This window comes from Euphorbia lathyris, chromosome 4, assembly GCF_963576675.1.
Source record: "Euphorbia lathyris chromosome 4, ddEupLath1.1, whole genome shotgun sequence".
NCBI classification, from domain to species: Eukaryota; Viridiplantae; Streptophyta; class Magnoliopsida; order Malpighiales; family Euphorbiaceae; genus Euphorbia; species Euphorbia lathyris.
The window spans coordinates 599,644-613,461 of NC_088913.1; the positions used below are offsets into that span (position 1 = coordinate 599,644).

Below are 13,818 nucleotides of genomic sequence, written 5' to 3' on the forward strand. Positions count from 1 at the left end.
ATTGTAACAACATGATAGGAAGCTAATCTCTTTCTAACTAGAACACTAACCAGCTGTTTATGGCTTTTCTTACTATGCCCATCATCAGAATAGGTTACAGAATCAAGACAGTAGCATCTTCATCTGAAGCAATAGCTACTATACTCATAGACACACTAGCAGGTGTTTCCTTCAGCGAATTAAAAGTATTCATCACATTCGGTGGAAGGCCTCATAGAAGCTAGAGGATTCACAAGAGATGATAGAGAGCAATCATCACATTTAGGGACGGCCTTGCTGAAGATAGAGCGACTAGGATTATGGATGTCTTGGCCGTTTTTGATAGGATATGATCGGTCTACTCCGTCCTGCCGCAGCAGGACCCCATGAGTTTCACACAATCCAGAAATCAACTAAAGCTATATGCAGTTTGGTTGGGAAGATAAAAATGAAAAAGTATATGGAGGCACGGATATATTTACACATATAATTCACCATTCATGGGTAAAAATTTCAATCTCATATCCTCCTATTTCAATCTTTCCAACATTAACTATGTCCATCATCATGGATCTGAATCAGTAAATAACAGAAATGCAATGCATGAACGTAGTTTACTAGGCAAGAACTTCTATTTGGTATCGATAGCGAAAATTAATTTAAGCTAATTAAAGTCATGTAACATAATCATCAGATACACAAGACAACCTCCAACTGTATGAGCTAAGTACAAAAGCATACATCAAAGCTGCTAAAACTTTTAACATGTTCTACATATTTGAACATACCTAGCTAGTTAGAGCTTAGCAACTCAATAGTTGTATGCGGAAAACATCTTTGGAAGCTTAAAATTTTTTTAGAAACTTCGAACGGAATTCCTGTTCCACAATCTGCTAAAATGATGACTACCTTGTCCAGCATTCTTCCATTCTGCAGTAGGAACTCAACAAATTTGAACACAGGTTTATGTTTATCATCTTTCCATGAGAGCCCAATAATCTTAACAGTCTTCAAATTTGACATTGAACAATTGAAAACAGTTCCATTTGAATCCCAGTAGTTCTTCTTGCTCATGCGATCATTCAAGTCCCGAAGCGTTCCAGTGCTTCGAGACTATAGATAGAGTTTGTTAGCCCAAAAACTTAGAGGATGGCACATGGAAATCAAATATAATTGGCATGACAATCAATTTTGATGCTATGATTTAATTTATGAACTCATTAAACTACCAAGTTACCACCTTGGATTAGAATTGAAGTTACGATTGATTGAAACAAATCATACCTTAATATGCTGCAACTTTATAACTAATTTTTCAAGCATAGGTGAACTGCGAATTGCACATATTATTCCAGGCAGGTCCTCATCAAAATTAGTACCATCCACAGTCAAACATTTGCAATTTAATAAAGGAGAAGATAGACCTTCCATCTCCAAAGCTGATAGAATCTTCAAAGTTCAAACGTAACAAAAATGAAAATGCAGGAATAATAAGAATCTACATCCAAACAACAAGAAGGAAAAGCTTTATAAGTTACCTTGATAACCCAGCTTCCAATTTCAAACAGCTTCATATGTTGAAGCTGCCCGAAAATCTTCATTGCCAAACATCGCTCCCATGGAGATTTAGAATCTAAATCTTCAAAAGAAGAATATACACACGGCACAAATCGATAAAAATCTAATTCCTCAAGTTTTGGACATGAAATTTCAAAATCAAAAGTATTATGGGTTGCTCCCAAAACTAATTTTTTCAAAGATTTTGAAGCAATAACGAGCCGATCAGAAGAACGACCTTCCGGTAATCCATAGTCTGTTAATTCCAACTTATGAAGTAAGGGACTGCTAGATAAAACATTTTCAATCGTTTGATCAGGCAAGTCAGACCATGCAGTATCCATATTCTCTGATATCTTGATAGATAATTCCTCAAGATTTGGACATGAAATTTCAAGGTGCCCTCGGTAATTGAGACATTCAGCGTCTACAAAGATCAATTTTTTCAAAGATTTGGAAGCAATAACCACGTTAGCGAACCCAATACATCTGGTTAATTCCAACAATTCAAGTACGGGACTGCCGAATACAACTTTTTCTATAGCCAAATCACGAATACAAGAACATTCCAACTTTAATTCCTTGAGACGTGGCCAATTTATCTTCAATTTTGATTTATTTAGCCTCCAATCAAATATAAAATCACACTTGAACAACTCTAATTTAACAAACGAAACATTGTTGTAAACGAATTTCGGCAACACATAGGGAATCTCCTCGTTCTCATCTTCAGGATAGAGATGCAAGATTAGTTCCTCCACATCTTTTCTTATTGCAAAACGGATCTCTGAAGTTAATTGAGCGTCACTCTCTAAGTAACCATCATATTGCACATGAAATTTCTTTATCTTCGAACAATCATGCAGAGTTAGGGTTCTGTCGATGAAATGAGAGAAATTTTTATCATTCTTACTAGTAGAATCGAAAATGAGGATGGGAACTCGGCTCCATTGATTCTGCCATCGTTTTGAAAGAATTCCAGTGCGAATAGCTTGTTTGGTTGAGGGCAAAAAAGAGAGGATATGTTGAATTAGGGAATCTGGCAAAGCACTGATTCTATCTTCTTCCCCCTGCAGCTTCAGCCTTTTGTTTCATGCCCTCTCAGTGTCATCTTCCCATGAAGATCCACCACTCTCCTCCTCGGTGTCATCAACCGATGAAGCTCCGACGCTTTCCTCCTCACTGTTGTTCTGGTCCATTCTTATCAATTTTCTGCTGCGCAGTCGAAGTCTATAATGGACTTGAATAAAAATAAGTTTGCGATGAAATAGGTTATTACAGTATAAAAGGTTAGATGCTTAATTGAATAAAGGGTAAATAATTTATTAGTCTCATTCTTTTTAACTAATATACGTTTAGTCCATCTATTTAAAAAAAACATATTATAAGATTCCTATCTTTTTTTTAATATTAACTTATTGGTCCTTCTGTCTAAATTTTTTTAGCTTTCTAATTGTTATATTTAGCATAAATAGACAGACAGAAAATAACAGAGTAACATGATTATTTTGTATTATTATAGCTGTCCTGAAAGTTAAGATATGTTCGGTTAAAAATCTCAAAAAACAAGACAGAATGACCAAATGATTAATATTGATAAAAGATAGAGACCTTATAATGTGTTTTTCAAAACAGGTGGACTAAATTGTGTATTAGGCAAAAAGACAGGGACTAATAATTTATTTGCCCTTGAATAAATTATTTTGGGGGCTTAAAACACGGTTTTGGCAATTCTAATTATTCCCACTTATACATGGGGTAAATTACAATTATGGCAATTCTAACTATTCCTTATTAATGTTAGGGTCTACGTTTTTTTACGAAGTACATATTTAAGGCATGTTTGATAGAGAAATTTTTTGACTAAAATTAGAGGTTTAAACTATTTTAGAGGTTTTGATTTGTCAACCTCTAATAATTGTGTTTGGTGAAAAGATGTTTGAAAGCGATTATTGTATCCAAAAAAACTCGTTTTATTAGCTTTCTCAATTAGTTTATTGCTCTAACTTTTTTAATGATATTTTTAATCTTAATTACTACCCTTTAACCCCATATAAGAGTTATTAGTAATCAATTGCTAAGTTTTTACCAAACAAATTTACACAATCGGTTAGTCTGCTATCAATTAACAATTATTTGTCCAACATGGTCATTGAGGTCTTAAAAGTAGCTTTTCTAGATAAAAACACAGTTTGGTAATTGCAAAAACCGTTTCTTTATAAGTTGGGAAAGATTCTTTCACCAGAAAGAGTAGTTCACACAACTTATGAGAAAATCTAATATTGATTTTGTTGGAACATTAACTTTCAATATAACCTAATAAATTTATTTATTGTTTCTTAAGTTTTAATTTTTTTATTATGCTTACTAAATACTTGTCAGCTTTTTACCACATCACTTTCTCCGATAGGTGGTTCTGTTGGCCATAGCAGTATTAAACTGGACCTTAGGAATGGTGCAAATTTAATCCCAACGTTTCCAAACAAAATCAATTTTAGCTCTACGTTACCAGAATTTTGAAAAAACTAGTTTGATTGTTATTTATCACATTAGACATTTCAAATAATTTTGTCTATAACTCGAACAGTTTCTTACATTTTTAATTGGTTAGTAATTATATTAGTAATCCAATAAACATTTTAGATATTTTGATAAAAACAAACACGCTCCACCACGTGTCAAAAATGTAATTACAAACTTTTAAAAGTTCACAAGACAATTGAATTTTTAGATTATTGAATGTAATTAGACAAGTATAAATATGCAATTGGTTAAGAAAATGAATTATTGAATGCAAAAGGACAAAACTATGAAATATTTTGAACTTTTGAAATTCAAAGGGACAGTTGAATTTTCACACCAAGTGGATACAACCGACAACATATGTATTTAGCATAAACTTTAACATAAAATACAATCGACAACAGAAATATTAGATGGCTCATCTCAAAAACTATAACTTAAACAACTTAAAATCTTTACTATTCAAGTCAATTTTAATTAATCTAGGATTTATATCTTATGAGTAACAGCTGCTATAGAAAAGAAGTACAAATAATAGATCTGTTTTGCTTCGGAGCCCGAATCTTAGACATTGATGATCCTCTTGTTGTTGTGAAGGTGAGAATAAGTTTTTTTAGAAGGAAGTCTTCTCAATGCTTTCACGGCCAATGAGTTTTTCTAGTTCTTCTGTCATAAAATCGAAAAAAAAATTAAGACAAAAACCAAGTAGGGAATTCAATAAATGCATTGAGCAAAAGGGGTTTCTATTTACCAGTCTGAAGGTTCCGGCCACAAGGTCACAAACAGAATACTTATGAGGGCGGCAACTGTTATGGTCATCACAGCAGGTTGCAGATTCAAGAGCGCATCAACCCAATCTGAAGCAAAACCCGTTGTGCTCTGTTGAGCGATTTCCGCAAGTGCACGGTATACGCTTGTAGTAATAAAAGATATCGAACCCACACGGAACGCTTTTTAACTAAAACTTTATTTAATTCGGTTTAATCACGTGTTTAGGTTTAATAAAAGAAATACGTTTTAATTGATGGAATTGGTTTTGGTAAATTAGGATTAGATAGAAGGATTATATCGAGTTTAGAGAACATTTCTGTTTTGGAATTTTGATTACAAGACAGATACTTCCGTAATTGGAATAAATAATAGGTATAAAACTTATTTTCATAAAGCAAAGAAAACAACTTTAACTTTGTAAGATTATAAACATGTAACAATATAGCGATTTATTCAATTAAATGGCTTTGAACCGTAGAAATCTCTCTGGATCGGAGCAGATTTCTACCTTAATCAAACTAGTATTTTATTGTCTGATAAGCCGCGATCAGCGATCATGTCATCCATAAAAACTAAATCTGTCAAGTGTTCAACAAAGTTCTTATAAGAATAAGATGGAATAGAACGTTTTAATAAAAACACCAATTTATCATTTTGAAAATCATTTTGTCAGAACAATATCAAAATAATCAACGGTAAGAATATATTGAATAAATAGGTATATCATTGATGAAATGTGAATTTTCACAAGTTAACTGAGAAGTAGAAACTTGGATAACATTGTAACGAAAACTTTGAGATCCGGGTTGACAATCTTTCTCTCAAACTCCGTAGGTGCGTCAAACCTCATGCGCTTCAGCCGTCAATTCTTCTCGCTGGATCTTCGGAATAGAGACTGATCTCGTCCACTACCAGAATGAAAACTAAACTAATACTGTTTTTATAACTAATCTAATAACAATTCGTGTACAACACGATTGTTTACACAGAAATGAAATCTAACTTTCTGATTCTTTTCTGAATCAGAAACTCAACATAATAACTTTCTTCTCTAATTTCTCTAACTTTTTCCAACCTTTTCAATTCTGAAATGGATCACTTATTTATAGTTGTTGAAGGGTTGTAAATGATGGGTCGTGTCCGCTGGTGAAGGGTTGCTTTTATCCGAACGAACAGACGCGTTTTTCCGATTTAAAACATGTGTTTTGTGTGCAGAATGGTTCGCTGTCACGACTGAGATTCTGAAAATCTCAGTCGCGACAGGGGGTATAGGGACGAGTGAAAACTTCGTCTTTCTCCCGAGCTGGCTTCCGTAAGTCGCGACTGAGATTATGAAAATCTCAGTCGCGACAGAGAGATATTTTCCCTGTCTCTCGACTGCTTTTCGTCCTCCTTGAGCGTTCTTCTAGCTGATATGCGTTCTCGATACGTTTTTTAGGTTTTTCCTCCATTTTAGCTCCGTTTTAGATCCGTTTTCGCTCATATTTGGATTTAACCAAATAATTAAGTACCTTGCATCAAAGAAGTAAATAAAGACGTAAAAGTATTCCAAATGAATATAATTAGCATGATTTTAATGTAATTTTAACGTATTTATGTATGATATTTTAGGTATATTTTGGGCTTAACAAACTCCCACACTTAAGCTTTTGCTAGTCCCGAGCAAAATTTCACTGAATTTATTCTTTAATCAATCTCTTTATAAATAGAACATATATCCATATATTCCTCTTTGAATTAGTTAAACTGAAAAATAAACTTTTCATGGTAAATTTATATGCAAAGTATCAAACTAGCTAGTGTAAAAGAGATATATTACTCGTCTTGTATTTCAATTTTTATATTGAAGTATTCGAGACGGTGTAAGCACGCATGTTTTTGAATCTTTCGTCTCAAGGCATTTCTAAGCACAAAATTTCCTTTCCCAAACCTAAACTATTGCAAATATAGATTTATTAAGGACTTAGGTTTAATATATTTGTTTAGTTACGCCCAAGATAAGGGTGGTCTCGATCGTAACTTTATACGTATTAATTTCTTTCGTGTTTGTTTAAGAGGTACCGACCATGCCATGGGTGGACGCAATCGTTACTTAAAACTTTAAACAGGTTTAATTTTGCTTTGATTTCTAACGTTCCTTTCATACCTCGACCGTGATAAGGGTGGTCGCAATCGTGGCCAAAAGTAAACGGTACTTAATGTTCTTCCCTTTCATACCTCAATTGTGATAAGGTTGGTCTCAATCGTGGCCAAAAGTTAAGAATACGAGTTATAGAATAAAAATTATAAATTGGGAAAAGAAAAATAGCACATTCATCCTATATTGACTTAAAATTCAACATGTATTATGGCTAAAGTTTCCTTAAAAACTTCAATTGGTTTTTAATGTAAGACGAAAAATAATATCGAGCTAAAAAGCTAAAGTTGTTAGTTTGATTTATGCCTATAAACCTAATTGAAAAATGAAAATAAGATTTATATTTATCATGAATTCATGATATAAAGTTGAGATTTGAAACTAAAGAAATTTTACTTATATACATTTACTCGAGACGTTTTTGATAAAATCGTATCGGAGATTTGTAAAAATATTTGTAAAAATATAGCCCGTATAGAAATATTATTTCTATCAATAATGATAACCTTAAAATATGCTTAACATTATTTTGAAAGTTAAATTTATTTGAAATATATGAAATATATACTTAACAAAAATATATGTTTACGAAAAATTGCGAGTATTTTTGAAAAATGTTGCACTTTATATAAAAATGTTGCATTAATGTTTTAAAAAAAATGTTACATTATATACTTTACTTAAACTTTGAATAACAACATGCATTTATACTTAAATAAATAGCATTCATTCTCATTCGTGGCATTCATTCGTACTTAAAAAATAAAATGAATATGAAATACCTCCTCCCACACTTAATTTGGACCATGTCCTCATTGGTGCAAAAAGCGATAAAACACGAAAAATAGTACGAAATAAATCATACGAATTAGAATTGAAAATAATAGAGTACCATAACATTCAAACATAATAATAAAGAGAATTGTACCAAACATAATTTTAAAGATTGTATCGAATTGAACAAGACATAATAATAATAATGGAAATGAGTTAAAGATAGAAAGGATAAAACCTATCAAGGTGAAGGTGGTGGAGAAGGCGTAGTCTCAACTCCTTGGCGTCAGAAGAAAGAGAGCAACCGGCGACGAGTAGATTTGTGCTCACGACTCAACGTAGTGGTCCTTGAACTCATTTCAGTATTGTTGGCAACGACTTCATCTAACCGCAAATTCATGGGACGGTTATGCTCGTTCATTTGTTGCAAAACACGTTGCCATCCAACTTGTTCTTCTTCATTTGGTTCCACATTTACTTGCTCGGTGGCATTAACATCAACATTCTCCTCCTCCTCTTCCGCTTCATCAAATTCCTCTTCATCTTCCTCATCATCATCTTGGGCACCTAAACCTTGAGAACCCGAGGCTTCACTACTCATGGTAGTAAAAACACGTCTTGTGCGATCCGCATAAGAGATAAAGGCGGGGGGTCCCATTTTCTTCAATAAATTGGCCCTTTGAAGTGCCGTGAGGTCCAATGAAGGTAAACCAACATGAGGCATATTTTGATAAGCCGCTAATTCACCTCGAGCGCCCAAAACAATGCCGGTAATTAAATTACCCATAGGCACTTGCTTATTGTGGGACTTGGAAGCTCGAACTAAATTAGTAAATATCATCTCAATACTATCAATTGTCAAACCCTTAAAAATAGCATCCAACACAACCAAATCTCGAACTTGCACTTTGGAGCTTTCAACCCGACCAAATAAGGAAAATGATAAAAACTTGTGAAAGAAGAAGATACAATCATCCTTAAGTAGCTTACTAGATGTATTCTTCGGACTAAAAACATCTAAACCGGTTAAAGAATTCCAAACCGTGTGTGAATCAAAAGGCTTTGGCTTGGAATAAAAATTCCGAGTAGGAAAACCAAACCAACGGTTCATGGCCGCATACCCAACATCATAACGGACTCCATCACTCCGAAAAGAGATAACTCATTTCTTCTTGTCATAGGTTAGAGTAACCAAAAACTCAATAATATGCGATTTAAGACTAGGAAAACGCATACTAGCAAATCATTTCCAACCAAGAACGGAAAGAAATTCATCAATACGCTCGGTAAAAGAAAGTGTGTTTACCGTGTCGGTGTCAAGAAAAAGCATGTCGACGAACTCGATTAGGCTATTAGAAAACCGGCGATATTTGCGTCCTTCGGCTTCCGTCGTAATATCGAATGGTGCTCCATATTGAACCCGTAATCTATTGACTTCAGTGGCCTTGGCTTTGTTAGCAACGGTCTTTTGTCTAGGCATTTTTTTGAATTTTGGGTGAAAGAGATGAAGAAAATATGAAAGGATAAAAGTAAGAGTAAAAGATAATGGTGGTGAATTGGGGAAGAAGAAGATGAATAGGGTAAAGATTTATAGGGAAGATGAGTGAATCTTGGTATTGGGGAGAGAAAAGATGATTGATTGGTGTAAAATTATGTGATTTAAATAGGTGTAAGTAATAGGTATTGATTAGGATAGGTGAATAGGTAATTAATTTAGAGTAGGAAGAGGAAAAGAAGGAAAATTCGCCCAAATCCCGTCCCTGTAGGTCGCAAGTCGCGACTGAGATTTTCAAAATCTCAGTCGCGACAGCAAGTAGGTAGGGGGATGAAATTTCGCTGAATTTTTTTTCCTCTGCTGTCTCAACTGAGAATTCGCAATCTCAACTGAGATTTTGAAAAATCTGGGTAAAATGGGGACTGTTTTTGAGGATTTTAACACTTCTAAACCAATTCCTCTTAGAAGTAAGTGACATTAATGTTAAAATGAATCCCTGAAACTGAGATAAACAAAACTGAAATATTAAATTGAAGGAAAACCAAGGGTTGTTCCTTAAATGAAAGAAATGAAATAAAGAATTAATGCACTTTCATTAATTATAATCAAAATATAAACAATACCTTAATACATATCTACATAAAATCATCTTACTCATAAAAACTCAAATTATAAACAAACAATCATATATATAATAAAACAACAGAAACTCAAATTATATCCCTAAGTAGATCACAGACGATGTGCATTGGCCCTGTTAATCTTCGTTTGAATGAAGACTTGCCTCTCTGGTGCAGAAAGGAATGTTGGACCAGAACAGAAAAGTCGTTTAACAAGCCCCTCGTTTTCCAAGAACTCGTAGTCTAGAATAGGGAATGGTTCTGTATCAGTCCAAGGGACATAAATGGTTCCCTTGGCTCCTAAAATTATTCCACAAATGATGTTGGCGAACCCAATCTTCTGGTTCTTCGAACGGGAAGCAGCAACTAACCCCTCCATTAGAATCTTCGAGGAGTTCACTGAGTTGCCTTGGAAAATGTCGCCCAACACATAGAGATCAGTATCTTTCACAATATTGCTACTGACTCGACCAAAAAGGCTGTGACAGAGGAACTTATGCAGATACAGCATGGAATTAGAATTAATGGATTTGTTGAAGGCAAGACGTGGATTGAATCGCCAAAATCCTGTTAACATCCTCCATATATCTCTAGAAGTCATATCCCTTCCAGGATGGTGTTGAGTTGTGTCTCGGGGTGGAAATCCAAACCAATTATGTAGTTCTGGATATCCAAAAGTGAATACCTCCCCCTCACAACGAAAACTGAGACGAACATGTCTCTTATTGACGAATCTAACGGTGGAGAAAAATTCCAGAACCCAATTTCCAATAATAGGAAATTTCATAGAAACAAATTTGGTCCAACCCAAATTAGTCAGATAGCGATCAATGTCTTCGCTTATCCCGAGTTCCTCGTTCAGAAACTCGTCCAGATACATCATGCCAAAGAATTGAGCATATCTGAATTGCAGAAAGCGTTTCCCCTCGTCATGGTTATAAATGGGAAACCATGCACCATATCGATCGGAGATATCAACTTTCCCGTTTTGAGAAGAAGTGTGTTTTTGAACATTTTTCAAAGACTTAGTCATGTCTGTGAGAGAAAAGAAAATGAAGTCTGTAGGATTTGAGAATTTGAGAAAGAAATTCAGAAAGATGAAATGAAATGGAAGAAGTCTGATCCTACAGGAATATATAAATCCTATAAGTGAAAGGTTGTGTCTGTTAGAAAGAGAAAGGTGCCAAAGTGATACCTCTTTGATTCAACTGACAGAAATTTTAAAGAAAGAAGACTGTAATCCCTTACAGTTATTTCAAATGCAAAAAAGACAGAAAATCTCAACTGAGATTTTCGGAATCTCAACTGAGATTTCAGAATATTTAATTTCTCAATAACACTTAACACTTAATGAAATTTTCAAAACATGACTAAATTAAAATTTTAATGTGAACAAAACTCATTTGTACACAAAAATAAAAAATAAATAAATAAATAAAAATTAAAGAAAAATAAAAATTAAAAATAAAAAAAAATAAATAAATTAAAAAGAGAAAGAATAATAATTATGAACATAAAATAAGAAAAACTATAAATTAAAACATGAAAACTAAAGAAATTAATTTTCATAAAATTTATCCACGGATTCAATTGCTTGAATTGGAGCTCCGTCAAAATAAATCTTGCAACGATTACCATTGACCTTAAATCGTTCGCCATTAGACTTTTCTAGCTCCAATGTTCCGTAATCAAATGTTTTAAAAACCAAAAATGGTCCAGTCCATCTAGATTTTAGCTTACCTGGAAATAAGTTTAATCTCGAATTAAAAAGTAAGACTTTATCCCCAACATTAAAGTTTTTAATTTCTATTTTGGCATCATGCCACTTTTTAATTTTTTCCTTATAAATTCTTGCATTTTCGTAGGACAAATAGCGTAATTCATCCAACTCATTTAAGTCAAACAAACGCTTTTTACCTGCGCTTTGCAAATCATAATTAAGGGTTCTTATAGCCCAATATGCTTTATGTTCTAATTCAACCGGCAAATGACAAGCTTTACCATAGACTAATCTATAAGGTGTCATTCCGATAGGTGTTTTAAATGCAGTATGGTATGCCCATAATGCATCGTTAAGTTTATGTGCCCAGTCTCTTCTAGAAGACGAAACTGTTTTCTCAAGTATCCATTTGAGTTCTCTATTTGAAATTTCTGCTTGACCATTCGTTTGAGGATGGTACGGCGTAGAGATACGATGGTGTACTCCGTATTTTTTCATAAGTGACTCAAAAGCTCTATTTACGAAATGAGTACCACCGTCGCTTACCATAACCCTAGGAACTGCAAATCGACAGAATATTGAATTTAAAAACTTAACAACTACTTTAGAATCATTTGTCGAGGTTGCAATTGCTTCAACCCACTTTGAAACATAATCTACGGCTACTAATATATAATTGTTGCCAAAAGAAGGAGGAAAAGGACCCATGAAATCAATTCCCCATACGTCGAAGATTTCAACTTCCAATATGTTCGTAAGAGGCATCTCATCTTTCCTTCCTATATTCCCTGTTCTTTGACATTTATCACAACGGATAATAAATGAACGGACATCTTTAAACAGAGTAGGCCAAAAGAATCCGCATTCAAGTATTCTAGCTGCTGTTTTGCTTACGCTATTATGACCTCCGTAAGCGCTAGCATGACATTCTAACATTATAGAGTCATATTCAAACTCACTAACACATCTCCTAAGTATTCCATCGCCGCATGTTTTGAACAAGAATGGATCTTCCCAAAAATATTTCTTAGCTTCTGAAAAGAATTTCTTCTTTTGCTGAGAAGTCAATCCATCTGGCACAACATATGCGGCTAAGTAATTGGCTATATCCGCATACCATGGAGCTATGACACTTTGTACTTGCATGAGATGTTCATCGGGGAAATCATCTCGAATGCCTGATGTTTCACCGATGGGACCGTTTTCATCCTCAAGTCTTGATAGATGATCGGCGACCAGGTTTTCAATTCCCTTTTTGTCTTTAATCTCAATGTCAAATTCTTGCAATAGTAAAACCCATCTAATAAGACGTGGTTTTGCATCTTTCTTAGCAAATAAATATCGTAAAGCTGCATGATCTGTATAAATGATGACTTTAGATCCTAACAAATAAGATCGGAACTTATCACATGCAAAAACTACTGCTAACATTTCTTTTTCAGTTGTGGTGTAATTTAGCTGTGCACCGGACAAAGTGTGACTCGCATAATATATAACATGAAGTTTCTTATCCTTCCTTTGACCTAATACACATCCTACAGCTAAGTCACTCGCATCACACATAATTTCGAAAGGTAGATTCCAATCGGGTTTCGATATTATAGGTGTACTGACTAAAGCCGTTTTCAAGGTATTGAAAGCTTGTAAACAATCTTTATTAAAATTAAAAGTTGAATCCTTCATAAGCAAATTAGTAAGTGGTTTGGAGATTACAGAAATGTTCTTTATAAACCGTCTGTAAAAACCTGCATGACCCAAAAATGATCTTACTCCCTTAACAGTGGTTGGTGGGGGTAATTTTTCTATAACTGAAGTCTTTGCTCTGTCCACTTCTAACCCTTTTTCAGATATCTTATGACCTAAAACAATTCCTTCGTCTACCATGAAGTGACATTTTTCCCAATTTAATACTCGTTTCCTCACATCTAGACAATACTTTATCTAAGTTCTGTAAACACGCATTGAAAGAATCTTCATAAACTGAAAAATCATCCATGAAAACTTCCATTATGTCTTCAATGAAGTCATTAAATATTGCTGTCATACATCGTTGAAAAGTTGCTGGTGCATTACATAGACCAAAAGGCATTCTCCTATATGCAAATGTTCCGTAAGGACATGTGAAGGTTGTTTTATCTTGGTCATCCGGGTAAATGTAAATTTGAAAGAATCCGGAGTAACCGTCTAAGAAACAATAAAATGCATGCCCGGCTATCCTTTTGATCATTTGATCAATGAAAGG

The 13,818-nt window shown here is 34.1% G+C and overlaps 1 protein-coding gene across 1 annotated transcript; it reads right to left on the reverse strand.

The window, feature by feature from the left end:
* Positions 1-1,430: 1,430 nt before the first annotated feature.
* LOC136226159 (F-box/LRR-repeat protein 25-like) lies at positions 1,431-2,621 on the reverse strand (the record flags this gene model as incomplete). The annotated part of the gene is made up of 1 exon (XM_066014492.1): positions 1,431-2,621. A coding segment is annotated over one exon (1,191 nt), but the record flags the coding sequence as incomplete, so codon positions are not given.
* Positions 2,622-13,818: the final 11,197 nt, after the last annotated feature.